The following is a 17,089-nucleotide window of genomic DNA, read 5'->3' on the forward strand; positions in this document are numbered from 1 at the left end:
CAGGTTTCCGAACTTAAACGTTTCCGTCTGTTGTGCATTGCCTCTCCTCACCGAAGTCTTCACTCCAGCCATCCAAGCTTGCTCCAGAAGCTGAGTAGACCGTTCCCGAGGGCTTCTTGGAGTGAGATTGGGAATAACTGACAGACAACCTACAGCTTAAACCCGTCGCGTCGGTCTACATAGAAACATGAATGATATTTCCTTATAAGTATAACATAGATTAGAAAGGATTTTCGAAAATTCATTCCCTAAAGAGATTAGTGGCTGAAATTTTTTGTGGAAGTTCTTCATTTTTGAAATAGGAAATATGGAAATTGTTGTTATAGTATCACGTAAACAAAATTAGAGCTGTGATAGTGTGATGTGTGGCCATCTTTTCGGGAGGTCGAGGGTTCAATCCCGGGCACGCACCACTAACTTTTCGGAGTTACGTGCGTTTTTAAAAACAATTAAATATTACTTGCTTTAACGGTGAAGGAAAACATCGTGAAGAAACCTGCATGCCTGAGAGTTCTCCATGTTCTCAATGATGTGTGAAGTCTGCTTATCCGCATTCGGCCAGCGTGGCAGACTATAGCTTTAACCATTCTCACTCTGAGAGTAGACCCGGCTCAGTAGTGGACCGGAAATGGGTTGATCATGCTCGTTTGCTCGCCATTTTTAAAAAATTAATTGAATTTCCAATTGTTGCAGGTTCAAAAAATGTAGTGTTCACAATAGTAAGTCAACCTGAGCCATACCACGCGAGCGTTGCAACCAGGCTCAAGCAGGATATAGACAATCAAGTATTAGAAATAGAAAAGGTAAGATTTTTTCTATTAGACAAGTAAATCAGGAACTATTTATTACTGTCAGTACGTGCTTAGAATAACGTTAAGTTGTTCATCAATCACAAAAGTTCTTGGACAGAACCACCCATATACCTGATATTGGATAAGTAGTACTGTGAGACTGATAAGCACAACTGACAGAAAGACCAAGAGAAGACCTTTCTGTCGATCTAGTCTACTCTTGGACATAGGCCTTCCCTAATGAGAATCAGAGGCGGATTGAACATTAAGAGCACCCTAGGCAAGCACCCCATAGGCGCCCCTCTAACAGCCATATTAAATTTTTTACTAACTTCGAAAGAACGAGGAATCGTCTCATTGCATAGCTGGTAGTTAGTGATTTTATATTTATGTGAACGAGTGATGAACATCACATGACACTTTGCTATAAAAGAAGAGGCACCCCAAGATAATATTACGTAGGGATAATTAGGTAGGTCAGGTAATGGAAGTCTACATGATCACCTGCGCCCCTTCGTAACCTCGCGCCCCTAGGCACGTGCCTAGGTGCCTTAGGGATAATCCGCCTCTGCTCATAATACTCACACGTAACTCAATTCGTAGCAAGCCCCAACAGTCCACATAACCCACGAAGACTTCCCAGTGCCTGGTGCCTGGACGATCATTCCACTGCTCAGGCCGCTAGTAACCAAGTACAAAGGCAGTGACGTGCGATGGATACTGCTAATGGAGCCACATACAGCGGTGCGCTGTGCGAAGCTGTTCGAGGCTTTGGCTGCGGCTGATAAACAGAAGGTAGGAAACTCTTTACCGCAAGAGTTATCATTATTTTAGGCATGATCTAGCCGGTCAGAAGTGGTTGTTTAGTAAAAAGAATTATCCTGCCACTAGTTGTTCCTTAACGCAAGCTGATGCTTAAGGTTCATTTTTTTCTAATAGGTTGCATTGGGGTAATTTCGACTAATACGTAAATTCTGAATTACCCTAGAACGTATTTATGGATACAATGAAAAAACAGAGCTAACGTTGTGACCCTTTACCGAATGCGTAAAAAGCAATTATCTATCATTAAAACAAGCATTCGTTCAATTATTTTACCAAGATTCCAAGAAAATGATGTTGGGGTTATTACGAAATACCAAAAAAAAGCGCGTAAATCACTTGTTTGAAAAAAAAATCGACATAATGTTCGTGCGTTTGGCATTATAGTAACTCGCAAAGTCTGGAGTGTCAAGGGCAATAAAGATGGCGTCTAGCCTGGTGATCTTATCAATATAGTATTGGTAGAAAAATGAACTTTCGGAAAATACCCAAATTCGCATTTACCCCATTGCACCCTATTAGAATTGTTGTCCTAAAGTTCAATGCATTTCAGGACACAATGTGGATTGGTTACCCTCTTAGTGATGACGAACCGACCATTATCCACCATTTCATGTTTTACGAGGATTTAGAAGAGGACGGAGGATTTGTGTACCCCCATTTTGCTAATGGATTCGCTATGAGGATAGAACTGATGGATAGGTAATGTATAATTTTAGGCCACATATTATAATATTTGGGCTTCCAACTCAGTATTTACAGTATGTATAAGTCCCGCAAATTGCTAACGCACGTGACCGCCATTTTAGTGACGTCAGCACTAGACTGAAGTTTAAATAGAATAGAATAGAATAATGTTTATTCGAGGTATATAGGTGGTACATGGTGTAGGCAATATCGTCCTGTACAGCAGTGCAACACCTCGAACAGGTAGGCCACTCAGCTTGTGTTGAGACGTCGGGCCCCTCGGACACAAACCTCTATAGCAAATATCTGAGGTACCAGACGCCCCAACGCTGATTTTCAGTTTCGAGGTGATGGTATATTTTTATTTCGGCTGACGTCAAAATGACGTCATTTCGATGTTAATGAGACATGGTTCCATTCCAGCGCAATAGCAGTTTGCGGGACTTATAGTATAAAGCTTTATTGCAACAAAAGACAGTAAGTAATTTGTATTTAATTTATATTAACCAACTTTTTAAATAGTAGTGTTGTAAATAAAAGAACCTTTCGTTTTATTTTGTTGTAAATTAAAACATCGTCTCCAGACTTCTGTACCAAATAGAGAATGACGAGCGCAAGCTAGAGGCAGACTTTTCGATTGACCCAGCATTCGAGTTGGCTCAACTGGTGTATGGGAAGAGGGACAACCCTGGGCCCTTGCTGACCCCTGACCTGAGCTTCTGTGTGGTGTCGGGGGACAACTGCGCCACCTATCCCAGGCAGTTTGATATATGTGTGAGTTGACTACTTCAGTTAATTTAATAGGGATACAGGATACTACTAGCAAAATCAACGACTTTTTATCAAACGTCAAAACGCTCGCTTACATATGGGAGCTTGTATGAAATATACAGATGTGACGTCAGACACATTTACGTACTTTTTTAGTTAAATCGATAACTTAAAATGGTTAGCATACTTAAAATTGTACTGAAAATGTTCATGGGCGGCGGTAATCACTTAACATCTTTTGATCAATTTTAGCTCATAACACAAAAGTTTCTACAAATCCCCGATGATATTTTGTAGGACATTCTGTGTATGCCTTTACCCTAAAATACTTGCCTTTACCCTAAGTTCTAAAATACTGTCAGTAAAGTACAGTTTGTGTGTCAAATAATCTAATGTTTTCGTTTCTGGCAGGGCAGTCCAATACCCGAAGATACGATATACTTTGCTGTGAAAACCTGGATGGGTTTCCACGCCACCAGAGCGAGGATCGTCAAAAAAACTTGGGGCAGACATGTCACTCATCTACAGTTCTTTAGCGATAAGGATGGTAAGTGATATTTGTATAGTCTGACTAGCTGACCCGCCCCGGCTTCGCTCGGGTGGAATTTAGAAAATCAGCGTGGGGGTAGAATTTTCAAAAATCTTGAAATAGTAGGTACCTGGTCTACGTATTTTTTTTTTGTAACCGAAAACCAACGAAAGTGGATAGTTTTCGAGATATCGGCCAGAAACTTTCCTTCAAGATTGCGATCGAAGCTCCACCTGGATCTGTCAGCATTTTGTGATTTTATGGTGACCCTTGACCTAAAAATAAAATAAAATTGGATCGGAAATGTATTTATTTATTTTTTATTTATTTACACTTTATTGCACACAACACAAAGTAAACATTGAAAAAACACAATACAGGATCTTAATCTAATAGATGTAGCATGCAAAGGCGGCCTTATCGCTAAAGCGATCTCTTCCAGGCAACCTTTGACGAAAGGAATCACGAAATTTAGTGCGAGGTTGACCAAAAAAACGGCTTTATTTACCGGCCTATGACCCAGACGACGCAGGTTCGAATCCTGCCGGTTCCGCAATTTTTGATATGTCCTATTTAAAATTATTTAGAAATCTCCATCTGATGTTTTTGGGGAGTGACAAATTTTACTCAACGCCAGATCCCGAACTCCCAGCCATAGCCGTGGGAGTGCCAAACACGAAGACTGGCCACTGCCTGAAGACCATGACCATACTGAAGGAGGTTGTGAAGAGAGTTGAGAAGATGCCACATATTCGGTGGATATTCTTGGCGGATGATGATACAATACTTGGGTAAGATTTTCTATTGATAGTCTCGTTTGATCTTAGTAAGGTCCGACGTCAAAGTCAAAGCTTGGTAAATAATAAACGTCCTCTAATTAAATGCCAACAAAATTCCAACAAATGGCCAAAAATTAGTATTGTTATATTATGCAAGAAGACCGACCAGTAAATTTTAGAAAATCGGTTTTTTTCTGAATTTTTTGAGATCTTTTAATCACTATGTGACTACCGTAAACTGCTGCAACTTTGCAAACTAAGCTCAACTTTGCCTATTTCTTTTCAATTACGATATCTCCCATTTGTTTAGTTTTTGTCTTATTTTCTATCCTTTGGTAGTATTGTACATCATTATAGCAACATATTTTTTATTTTTTAAAATGGTAGCTCTATGGTGGCTCCGTCAGTAGAGCAAACAGAGTCGGCGCGAGCGTGCGTTAATTTTTAGTGTCCTACAACTTTTACATTTTTATCCAGAAAAAAGGTGTTTTCGTGCAGTGATAACGTCCCAAGGTAAGAAAATACTGTTTATTTTCCGCACGGTTTGATATTTTTATGAAAAGGAGTCGACTTCGTTAAAATAAATTAGTAGGCAATGTTGCACAGTGTTATGGAAACTTGAGTGACACAACTTTGCCTGGGTCTAGGGTTGTCACTAGCCGCATTTTTATTAATTTAAAAAAGGTTTAAATAAAGACGTCTCCAACATGCTGTCTAGCTGCCTGTCTGTCTGTCACAAGCTGAATCTTGTGTACCATATAACATATAATACATAGTTTATATTGAAATATTCACAGAACATGTGTTACTTACTATCATGGCAAATAATAGCAACTATAAATTTTAACAGCTCAAGAAGATAAACTAACAGCTTTGGTGATGAAACCCTTAATCATCATCATCATCATCATCGACCAATAGACGACCACTGCTGGACATAGGTCTCTTGTAGGGACTTCCACACGCCACGGTATTGCGCTGCCTGAATCCAGTGGCTCCCTGCGACTCGTCTGATGTCGTCCGTCCACCTAGTGGGGGTCTTCTAACACAGCGTCTTCTGGTGCGAGGTCGCCATTTCAGCACCTTGATACGCGAGTCTAATGCGAACTTGACCAGTTTTTAAAATATTATTTAATAGAATAGAGCCTGTTTTCTTCTTATTTAATTTTCCTTCCAGACGTTAGGACAGTTCATAAGCATTTTCATAGCCAACTTAGTAATTTTGTCAATGTATTTAAGTAATCTTAATTCTATTGCAGCTATTTGAAAACATGGGAAACACTAAAAAACGAAGCAGGAGAAAACCAGGAGGAAGTTGCTGTAGATCTTACTTATACTTAACTAGCTTATGCCCGCGACTTCGTCCGCGTGAACTACACAAATTTTGAACCCCTATTTTACCCCCTTAGGGGTTGAATTTTAAAAAAATCCTTTCTTAGCGGATGTCTACGTCATAATAGCTATCTGCATGTCAAATTTCAGCTCGATCCGTCCAGTAGTTTGAGCTGTGCGTTGATAGATCAGTCAGTCAGTCAGTAGATTAAAGCCATAATTATATGAAACCTAACAGGGTGAATAGGTATACCTACCAAATCATATTTTTTTTTAAGTTTTTAGTAAAGTAAAGTTTTTTTAAGTTACTATGTTGTGTTGTTGAATTACATACATGATTTTAGCTTTTAGAGAGAAGAAGACTTTAGTATTATTAGTATTATATTACCTTTATAATTAACGATATTTTTGTTTTATAATCTTATTTAAAGATAGTATTTTGTCTTCGAAACAAGTACCTAGGTACTTAAAACATTTTTCGAACACAACATAATTTGAAAAGTCAATAAAAGTTTATTTGTTTCAATCTGTATTTTTTTTTTGGCCCAGCCCTGGTGTTAACCATATTTTTGTATGGAAAGCTTATGGTACTACCTACAACTTTGCCTATTCGCTGTGAATAAAAAAATATCACTTTAATAGCAATAATTTGACTGCCAGGGACAAGCGCGGTATCTTGCGGTATACGGGAAAAAAGTATTGAAAAGATCAACATTTTATTTGTTGAGATATCCTTCTAGGCAAAGTTGAGTCTTTAACCTACATCTTTGCCTATGACTTTGAGTGCTTGTAATTTGTAAAAACTGCATAATTTAAAAAGATTTGGGTCTTATTTGGCAAGGTATAAGATCTATTTTTCTTCTAAAACTCATTAATAGCAATAAAAATAAATAGGTTCAGAGACACAAACCAAAAACGGCAAAATCCAGGCAAAGTTGCAGCATTTTACGGTATGTCAGATCCATAATAACCTAATTAAATTTCTGTCTTCATACATTATAATCTTAACTTAATACATTATATTCTTACGTTTCTATTTTTTTTTAATTAATAAAACCGACTTCCAAAACCACTACAAAGTAAAAAAAACTTTTGTTTCTACATGTGTATGTATGTTGAAGTCGGGCGAGCTTCTCGCCTAGGTGTTAAGTCAGCAGCTATTTCTATTCCAAACAGCCAAATCGGTTAAGTCAGTGTGACGTGAGGAAGTAACAAACATGTACACATTCAAACTTTCGTCTTTAGATTAATTATTAGTGAGAATATTCCGTGAGAAGGATGCAGGTCTTGTTACAAGTTTTTTTTTAACTCGAAAGTCGTGTTTTGTAGAATATGTACGTTGTTTTAGTGTACAGAGGCTGTGCGAGGTGCTGAGCTGCTACCGAGGCGGCTCCGATGTGACGGTGCTGGGCGAGCGGTACGGGTACGGGTACGGCAAGAGGGAAACTGCTGCCAAGGGTAGGTTTGAGATATTAGGATAAATTCTACTGTACTGACTAGATGATGTCCGCGACTTCGTCCGCGTGGATTTAGATTTTTAAAAGTCCCGTGGGAAATCTTTAATTTTTCGGACATGGCGAAACTGTAAGGGTTCCTTGTTAACTACGAAACCCTTTTAGGGTTAAACCCTTTGAACGTTTTTCAAGTAGCACGGACAATGAAATAATAACTAACTATTTGGTCCTACATACCTCATTTGTCATGTTATACCTATGGCAGAGTGTGGTAACTCTCGGTTTAATCCTGAATCGACGATGTGTTAAATATATGCTATGGGTGACATGAAATCAAAGAAAAATATATGCTATGGGTGACATGAATCAAAGAAAAATATATGCTATGGGTGACATGAAATCAAAGAAAAATATATGCTATGGGTGACATGAAATCAAAGAAAAATATATGCTATGGGTGACATGAAATCAAAGAAAAATAGGCGATTCATAGGCTACCTAGCGTCCAATTTTTTCGGCATTCGGAACCAGTGATAAATTATTCTGACGATTCAAAAGGACTTGTAAAAGTTTCATCATGATCAACCCATCGTCGGCTCATTACAGAGCACGGGTCTCCTCTCTGAATTAGAAGGACTTAAGCCATATTCTGCCATGCAGGCCCAAGGCGTATCGGCAGACTTGAATAAATTCTATTCTATTCTACATGTAGAAAGATTTGATGCTTGCCAGTCAAGCTCGCTGTTTTTGTTAGGTTACGACTATATCACGGGCGGGGGCGGCACGGTGCTAAGCGTTGGCGCGGCGCGTGCGATGCGCGCGTGCGCGTGCGCGTCGCCCTCCGCGCCCGACGACATGGCGCTGGGCGCCTGCGCGATGCATCGTCTCAACATCACGCTCACACATTCACCATTATTCCACCAGGTAAGTCGACAGACCTCACTTTTTAGGGTTCCGTACGCAAAGGGAGCTAACTGGACCCTATTACTAAGCCTCCGCTATCTGTCCGCCTGTCTGTCAGCGCGCTGTAATAGATAGGAGTTGAAATTTTCACGAAATGTGTATTTTTATTGCCACTATAGCAACAAATCTTAAAAACTTCAAAATGACCGCCTTGTAAATTAAAATAAAAAATAAAAAGTATATAAAAGCAGCAAATGCTGAGTGGAATCCATTTTGGTACCACACACCACGCATATTATTTTTAGTGATTTTTTTATTTTATTTTATGTGGCACCAAACAAACATGTTTACTTTTCTTCCTTTCTTTCTTTCTATAATTTTGTACGATGGTACGGAACCAGTGGCGTGCAGCTCATAGAGGCATAAACGCACTGCTTACCCTCATTGTAATAAATCAATGGTTATTTTTCATTTTACCTGCCGTGCTGCCTCAGTTCATACCTAAATGCATACCCTGGCTTGAACTCCTGTGCACGCCACTGTACGGAACCCTTTGTTTGTGAGTCTGACTCACACTTTTTGACTTGACATCGGTTTTATGCGCTTTTTGGAAGTGTCTAGACAGCCACAAGTGGCTGTGGCAATTAAAAGAATTACCCTGCCACTAATGCAGATAAAAAATCTTAAGGAACAATTTTTAAGAGCAGAACTCTTAAAATTTGTTCCTTAATGCAAACTGATAAAGTTTAATTTTAATGCAAATGTCAAATATGATTCTAGTAGCCTAAGTAGGTATTTCCCTAACTAAGAAGCCATCAAACAGTTCTAATTGTTGCATTTCACGAGGGTTCATGCTTGTGTGTAAGTCGTATCGGCAGTGGCGTGCAGGTCATAGAGGCATAAATGCACTGCTTACCCCAGTTGTATAGCTCACTGCATATCTTTCATTGTGACCTGCCAGTAAACAGGTTCCTACCTAACTAATGCCTACCCTGGCTTCGAACCCTGTGCACGCCACTGCGTATCGGTATAAGTAAGGTACAGTAAATGTGTGCGTTTGCGAGCACTCACTCGCGACTGATTGGTCTGACGTGCACGCACACTTACGCGCTGTCCGTGTATTCGACGTAACGACAAGTAAAGTTCACTCGCCTTCGTGAATTGCAAGAACTGTCACATAATTCCAGGCTCGGCCACAAGACTACGCGCGCGAGGTGCTGGCGCGGGATCGGCCAGTCTCCTTCCATCGCCACTCGGTACCGGAACCGCTGCGAGTGTACGCCACATGGTTCCAGCACGACGACCTCGCGCTCAGGAAGAGGAACCGGGATGAACTGTAGATAATAAAATAACATCCTCGACAACCGCTGCGAGGTCGCCATTTTAGCACCTTTTTCGAACTATTTTTATTTTTTATTTTTTTATTTTATTTATTTTATATCTAATTAGAACGGCAGTGCCACTTACACTAACTAGATGATTAATAATAAATTTAAATACAAATAAAGGTACAAGAAAAAAGACAAAATACAAAACGATAAAAGATCAAAGAATTTTGAATATGTACGCTGAGAACATTGAATGACATATTCATGCAATGCTCTCAGCGTACTTCAGTAACTCCCGAACCAGTATTATAGAGCCATCATTAAATGGGTCCCATTGAGCATTATTGTCCAAAAGCGCGTTGAATGATGCTAATGAACGGGGTATAGGTGACATAGATCTAGCAACAGTGCGATGATGTGGGACCACGAAAAGTTTATTTTTTCGTGGACGAAGATTACTGTTGGATTCAGGGACACGTATGTGCCCTGCCCATTAGCTAGCCCAGCTAGGAGCGAGCTAGGAGACTTACAGACGAAGATTCACCACTTTTGGGGTAGCTGTAGAGTCATGATCACCGTCGCAAGGTCCTATGGGTGTTTTACTTGATATATTTCGGAGAGTGTGCTCAGGAGCTGTTCAATCTTATCGTCCCATACTCTCCCCCCCCCCCCCCCCCCCCCCCCCCCCGTTGACCCACCGACGTCGTTACGACGACGCCAACAGAAACCCATATAAACTGTAGCAGTGACTTTAGAGTAGCTCAAATCGTTTTTGCAGACGGCAGTAACGTTCGCGATACTTATTATTTCAAATGGCTTCCAAACAGGACAGCTGTTTTGAGGCCGCCATCTTTTATCGAGGTGTTTTAAAGTATCTTGATACTTTAATTACAACTGACTTGACATAAATTAACTTGATAAAGTTAATTTATGTCAGTCAATTGTTTTATATTTTGTGCCAGTATTTTTAGGAATTTCGCTCTCGAATTAACTACTTTAATTTTGTGTTATTTTATTTTAATTTTAGTTGGAAAACTAACAGCTTGATTAAACGAAATAATCTTGAAATTAAGTAATTTGTAGCTAATAATAGGTTTTCACAGTTAGAGTTGTATTAGCTATACGTAATTATGTTGTTAACCATGTCAAATATTCGTCCATTTTTTTATTTTTTTTAGTTTTAAATAGATGTCACAATAAAAAATTAGTCTTGCGAATATAGTTTTAGTAGATAACCAATTATTTTTAACTATTTATATAAATTGTTTGCATTTATATATTAATTCGTACTGTTTTAAATATTTGAATGCAAGAAATAACAATTTTACTATTGATCTTTGTATTAAACTAAGTGAAGTAAACTTTATTAGTATTATATTTTAATATTCTAATTGTTTATGTTTTAACTATTTATTAAGTAGGCTTTACGTGTTAAACTTTAGTGTATGTATATTGTATGTGTAAGAATATCATTGTAAAACTTTGAATGTAAATAAACATATCAATTGTGTTAAATTAATAAAATTTACTATTTTTCTATTTGCTGTTTTACTCTGTATTTATACCCATATTATAAATGTGAAAGTCTGTTTGTTTGTTGGTTTATTTGTTTGTCATTTAATCACGTCGCAACGGAGCAACGGATCGACGCGATTTTTTGCATAGCTACCTTTTTTTTATTTTTTTATTCACATACAAATTAGCCCTTGACTGCAATCTCACCTGGTGGTAAGTGATGATGCAGTCTAAGATGATAGCGGGCTAACCTGAAAGGGGTATGGGGGTTTTTTAGTAAACCCATGCCCCTTTGGTTTCTACACGGCATCGTACCGGAACGCTAAATCGCTTGGCGGCACGGCTTTGCCGGTAGGGTGGTAACTAGCCACGGCCGAAGCCTCCCACCAGACCAGACCAGAAGTTTAGAAATTATAAAATTCCAAACCCCTGCCAGGAATCGAACCCGGGACCTCCCACTAATAAGACCACAGCGCTCACCACTGCGCCAGGGAGGTCGTCGAAGTAGAGTAAAACCTGTAGTCAAAGACCTGGAGAGTGGCATAGACTAGTTACTTTTTATCCCGGAAAAACAGAGTTCCCACGGGATTTTTAAAAACCTAAATCGTCGCGGGCATTATAATAATTCATCAGTTTTCAGAAAAAAATAAGCTCAGTAGGGTTAATAGGTATTAGAAATAGGTAATTTGGAGGAAATTAAAAGATGATTTTTAAAAAAAACCTAGGGTACCTATAAAAAAATTCCACATTTATAAAAGGATGGATTAGTGTGAAAAACTCTACCTAGCTCTAGTGTCTTGAATAGTCGACATCTCGCCAAAGGATCGTGACTTGACAGTAGGTACGGTTTGAAAATTGAAACCCGCAATAGGTATATTCTAGACGGACAATCGAATCTAGCGTAGGTTCTTAGTAGGTACCTACTTACAGTCGCGGATCCAGCCCTCATAAAGGGTTGTGGGCACACCCACCTGAAAATCGGCCAAGTGCGAGTCCTAAGCCGTATGAATGGGTTATTCCCGTTGAGTCACACCCCCGTGTGTAACACTGTGATACAAGGTGAAGGGTAGTATGAATTCGGTCATGGTCGATATAGTGCATTCCTACACCCCTAGTGCATTCCTTATAGGGAAGATGTGATCTTGGATACTAATCCAAGACTACATCTTTGTGTATATTTAGGAGAGCTAGCCCGGATAATCTTTTCTGTGCCATTGAGGCAAGCAACAAAGAGCTCTGCGAAGAGTGGATAAAGATCTCTCTGCGGTAGCTACGCTGACCGGGAGAGCTGTTTTTTATTTTATTTTACTAAGGCATTGGATATAACCAATATCATCATCGACCTGAATAAACCGTGAAAGTGTGACGCTACAAGTCCACCAATACCAGCGATTATCTACGACATAGGTATGTCATGAGCTACCATACAAAACAAAAAGGAACGTATTTTGTCGGACTCTGATCGGATGAGTGTGTAACCGCCGTTACCGCTCTAAGTGTGGAAGCGCTCTATAATGTCTTGAATAGTCGACATTTGGGCAAAAGATCGTGACTTGACAATGCGGTTGCCAGTCATCGCGCGCTCTCAATAGCTCCATTAGCGAAGACATTAGACCCACCCAAGCTTAATTATTAATGATAGGTAGGAATACCTACCACTCTTGAACACGGCCAAGGCATTTAGAATAATTATTCGAATTGTGTTAAGAATTTTTACAAGGTAAAACCGATTCTTCGGTTATAATAAATAATTACGGAAATATTTGGATATTATTGAATATTTCCCATGTTTTTCATAGAAATAATGTAAAATAAGCTCTTTTCATGAGAAACGTTTTTGCCGTGGGAATTAGAAATGCAACAGATATTATTGATAACAATTGCAGGTACCTATTCTGTGTTTCAGCAGATGTGATAGCCTAGTGTTTAGGACGTCCGCCTTCTAATCGGAGGTCGGGGGTTCGATCCCGGACACGCACCTCTAACTTTTCGGAGTTATGTGCGTTTTAATTAATTAAATATCACTTGCTTTAACGGTGAAGGAAAACATTGTGAGGAAACCTGCATGCCTGAGAGTTCTCCATAATGTTCTCAAAGGTGTGTGAAGTCTACCAATCCGCACATGGCCAGCGCGGTAGACTATGGCCAAAACCCTTCTCATTCTGAGAGGAGACCCGTGCTCTGTAGTGAGCCGGCGATGGGTTGATCATGATGATGATGATGATTCTGTGTTTCTCCAGCCTACGGTCTACCGCGTAGCACGTCGCTACGCGCGACGTAGAGACCCAAATCTATACTAATAAATAAAATTGAAGTGTCTATCTGTAATTTGAACTGTGCTGTGTTTCAAAGTATTTTAAAAGTAATTTTGAAGTGACAGTGGACTTGGCACATAAGGCCAATATGACTTTCCCTTTGTTAGTTCGGACGCATTAACGCCTTACGCAGGCCCTCAGCGGTCACGGGGTGTTTAACACCTACCTCTTCGCAATTGGAAAAGCGCCGAGCGAAGACTGCTACTTCTGTGGAGAGGAAGACACCCCGAGACACGCAATCTTTGAATGTCCGGGTTGTGCCGACCTAAGGACAGAAGCGGTAGGATTGACCGACGCGGAGGGTGTGAACGCCCGTAACCTTATATCGCGCATGCTGTCGAGCGAAGAAGCCTGGCAACGATATAGCAAAATGCTGAGGGCTATAATGATAAGAAGGGAAGAGAGGGAAAAAGAAGAAAAGAGGATGATAGAAATTTAGGAGGTCAGCACGAAGTAATGCTTACGCAGTTCCGTGCTCACCTTGGTAGGCATGGGGAGGTTATTTTAGTCCGTGCGAGTCGGACACACCCTGCCGGCAGGCAGAAGTCCGTAGGGATTTTTTCCTCCCCCAAAAAAAAAAAAAAAAAAAAAAAAAAAAAAAAGTTCGGACGCATTATACATACACTACCTCATAATACAAGTCTGAAATATTTGAAATATCTGAATGCAAATTCTCCACACACAAGTTAGGTTACCTCTGCGTATATTTCACGAGTTACTCCGCCATTTCATTACAGTCTCTTTGTTCGTGTGAAGGCATGGCACGGCGGCGGTGCTGATACGACGAACAACACTAGTTAAGTTGGTGCATGCTGCGGGCCTTATCTCGGCAATTCGCATTTTATACAAGTTTACAACTATTGTACTTGTTAGCTCGCAAGTTTAATAATTGGGTACCTCTATGTGTCTCATCACTAACAGAGTCTTGTCGACAAATCTGATCCTACAGATAAGTAGATACCTATTTAAAAAAAAAAAAATAAAAAAAAATTTGCTCGCTGTTTAGTGGTTCAGCTGGAATGGATTAAAAAAGGAAAAAGGAAGGAAAAGTTCCATTCATACAGGGAGTATTAAACCAGAACGCAAGCAAAAAAGTTACCGTTATTGTCATACTACCTTAACAAAATCCAATACCTATAACCATTTGCTTCATTTCGTAGTTTTAGATGATTTAGTATTTTTCAAACCCGCAATATAACGCGTGCAAAACCCGCCTACGACGCGGCATTGACTCCGAGTGGCCTAGTTACGCAACGTTTGTTGACCTCATATATGAAAAAATCCTAATTATTTTTAAACTTTTACAAAATTATAGGTTTTTTATATTTTTCGTGTTTTTTGTGGTATCATATCAGTGATCATCATTACTATCACCTGTCTTCGCTTTTGTCAGCGTTCTGGTTATACCCCTATAACAAGGACATCAAACTAAGGAAGTAAGGCCACCCCGTGTGGAGTCATGAGGAATTAGATAAGTATTAATAAACTAAATAATGAAGGTGGTATTTCTGTCCCTTTCAAACTCTCAAACTCTACCGCAAACTGAACTAAAAACTGTCTAACCGCAGGCCTTTGAAGTCAGTTTAGAGAAGCTATACCACTCGCAAATTTAGTTTAACAATCAGTCGTTATGTAACGCAGCCACCACACTACGTCTCTTCCTCCTTTCCTCGCTACTTCCCATGCCACACACACGGGCAGTGTATGGCCGGGGGATAAGACGACACCTGTGTTCAGTACTGTGCCGGTAATCATGATGACAATGATGGCACCGGGCACCGTGTAGAGAGATAAACAGTAGGGCGATTGTCTAAAACCTGCATCAATCATTATTACAATCTCAATTGTTCTGATTGGCTGAATTTGTGCGATTCTTGTTGAAACAATGCATTGTGGCCAATAGTGAGCGAGCATTAACGAATCAGAGATGATTGCGATCGTGACATTGTAGCTGTCAAACAACCGCGGTAGGGCCACTGATTAAAGTGTTCTCATAACACGCATCTATCTAGACTTCATTCGCCAGACGTCAATAGACATCCAGCGGCCCTACCGCGGTTGTTTGACAGCTACAATGTCACGATCGCAATCATCTCTGATTGGTTAATGCTCGCTCACTATTGGCCACAATGCATTGTTGCAACAAGAATCGCACAAATTCAGCCAATCAGAACAATTGAGATTGTAATAATGATTGATGCAGGTTTTAGTAGACAATCGCCCTACTGCGCGATTGCGGGAGAATGACAGCTACAAAGTCACGATCGCAATTACCTCTGATTGGTCGACGCTCGCTCACTATTGGCTACAAACTACAATGCATTGTTGCAACAAAAATCGCACAAATTCAGCCAATCACAACAATTGAGATTGTAACATCGGCATAGGAGATAATAATTCTCGAAGTAGTACCTACATAAAATTTATTTGGATTGTAATAATGAATGATGCAGGTTTTAGGCAATCGCCTTACTGGTTCAAAACTCTCACTTTCGAGCCTCTTTGCGGAATAACCTGCAATATTCAAATCTGGGCAGGTTCACCCCTATTTTCCGAAGTTATATAGAACTGATAAGTAGGCAAGTATAGTAGGTATAAGCCTAATCCCCATTCCCCGACACGAAGCTAAAAGTATTCGATGTCACATAACCGATTTTTATTCCGGCAAAAGTTCGCAACTCGCGAAACCTTTAAGAGGGTTGGCCATTCATCATGCGGCACGCGATACTTCGCTAAGTACCTCCGAGAACTTGCATTTTTCATTGCTACAACTTTTATAAGGCCTTGGTCAAACACGTCGCGCAATGTCAGCTGTCCAACACGACTCATAGAACTGTAAACGCTTCATAGATGTCGTGGCGTATCGTGAATCGTGATGCGAAAGAAGATGATTGTTATAAAATTTCAAGGTCCAAACGCAACGCAACGCGTCAGTGAACCAACTTCGTTAGTGTTCGACGGTGTAAATATAAACTTTGGTAATTGTGAGGTCAATAAGTCTTGTTCTCTCTATTCAATAGGTACAAAATACGAAGCTCCGATGCGCTTCGTAAGGTCAATCGTCAAACAAGTACGCATTGTGACTGAAGGAACTGCATAATAGTCACAGTGGTTAAGAAACTGTGAATCGTGCATGTAATGCATGGGTACATATTGAGATCTCACTCACCATTTTAGTTCTATATGTCAACCGTTATATCAAAAGTACGGTTTACCTTTCAATAAGGGTCTAAACTCGTACTTTTGGCGTGACATTTGACACACACTCGGTAGGAAACGCATTCCGAACCAGTGGTAGATGCAGCTGACGATTCAAAAATACTTGTAAAAGTAAATAAATATAAAAATGAATAAAAATGTTTTTATTTTATTTATTTATTTATACCTAGAGCTAAAATGGCCAGTGAGATCTCAAAATTTATGCACTATACCAGCTGATGTGTTTCGCCGTGCGCCTTGTTTCAGTTTCCTGTATTTAAGCCTTTTAGAAACCACTGCCGCGACGTGTTCAGTGTGTCTTTCTGTCGTGATTCTACCGCCGCGTCGTATCGTGCATGTTTAGGACTTTATAAACACGATCAGTATGATACAAGATTTGAACTTTACGTAGTTAACGATAGAGTAGAATTTAGTTTGTAGAATTAGTTTTAAAGTGGTCTTCCCGTGGTTTCCCTTTGCAAAAGTGTTCGATTGATCAACTTGTCGCCTATTTTAATTTGTGATGGTACTTGTTCAGACTTCAGTTACATTTCTATTAAATTAATGGTAATTAGGTAATACCTCTAGGTAATTTTCACGAATGCTATCTAAATATATAAAAGGAAATGGAGACTGGGTGACTGACTGACTGATTGACTGATTGA

General features: G+C 39.7%; 1 protein-coding gene across 2 annotated transcripts in view; it reads left to right on the forward strand.

The window, feature by feature from the left end:
- LOC117996275 (beta-1,3-glucosyltransferase) overlaps positions 1-10,821 on the forward strand; it is a 32,916-nt gene extending 22,095 nt beyond the window's left edge. For both annotated transcript variants that reach the window (XM_069509722.1, XM_034984319.2), the window contains exons 3-11: positions 694-803; positions 1,395-1,586; positions 2,167-2,315; positions 2,885-3,074; positions 3,483-3,618; positions 4,238-4,391; positions 7,060-7,169; positions 7,920-8,089; positions 9,256-10,821. In XM_069509722.1, the coding sequence (XP_069365823.1) occupies positions 694-803; positions 1,395-1,586; positions 2,167-2,315; positions 2,885-3,074; positions 3,483-3,618; positions 4,238-4,391; positions 7,060-7,169; positions 7,920-8,089; positions 9,256-9,408 (1,364 nt within the window). In that variant the 3' untranslated portion in view covers positions 9,409-10,821. The remainder of the gene's footprint in view (positions 1-693; positions 804-1,394; positions 1,587-2,166; positions 2,316-2,884; positions 3,075-3,482; positions 3,619-4,237; positions 4,392-7,059; positions 7,170-7,919; positions 8,090-9,255) is intronic.
- Positions 10,822-17,089: the final 6,268 nt, after the last annotated feature.

This window comes from Maniola hyperantus, chromosome 3 (assembly GCF_902806685.2).
Source record: "Maniola hyperantus chromosome 3, iAphHyp1.2, whole genome shotgun sequence".
Lineage (NCBI taxonomy): Eukaryota > Metazoa > Arthropoda > Insecta > Lepidoptera > Nymphalidae > Maniola > Maniola hyperantus.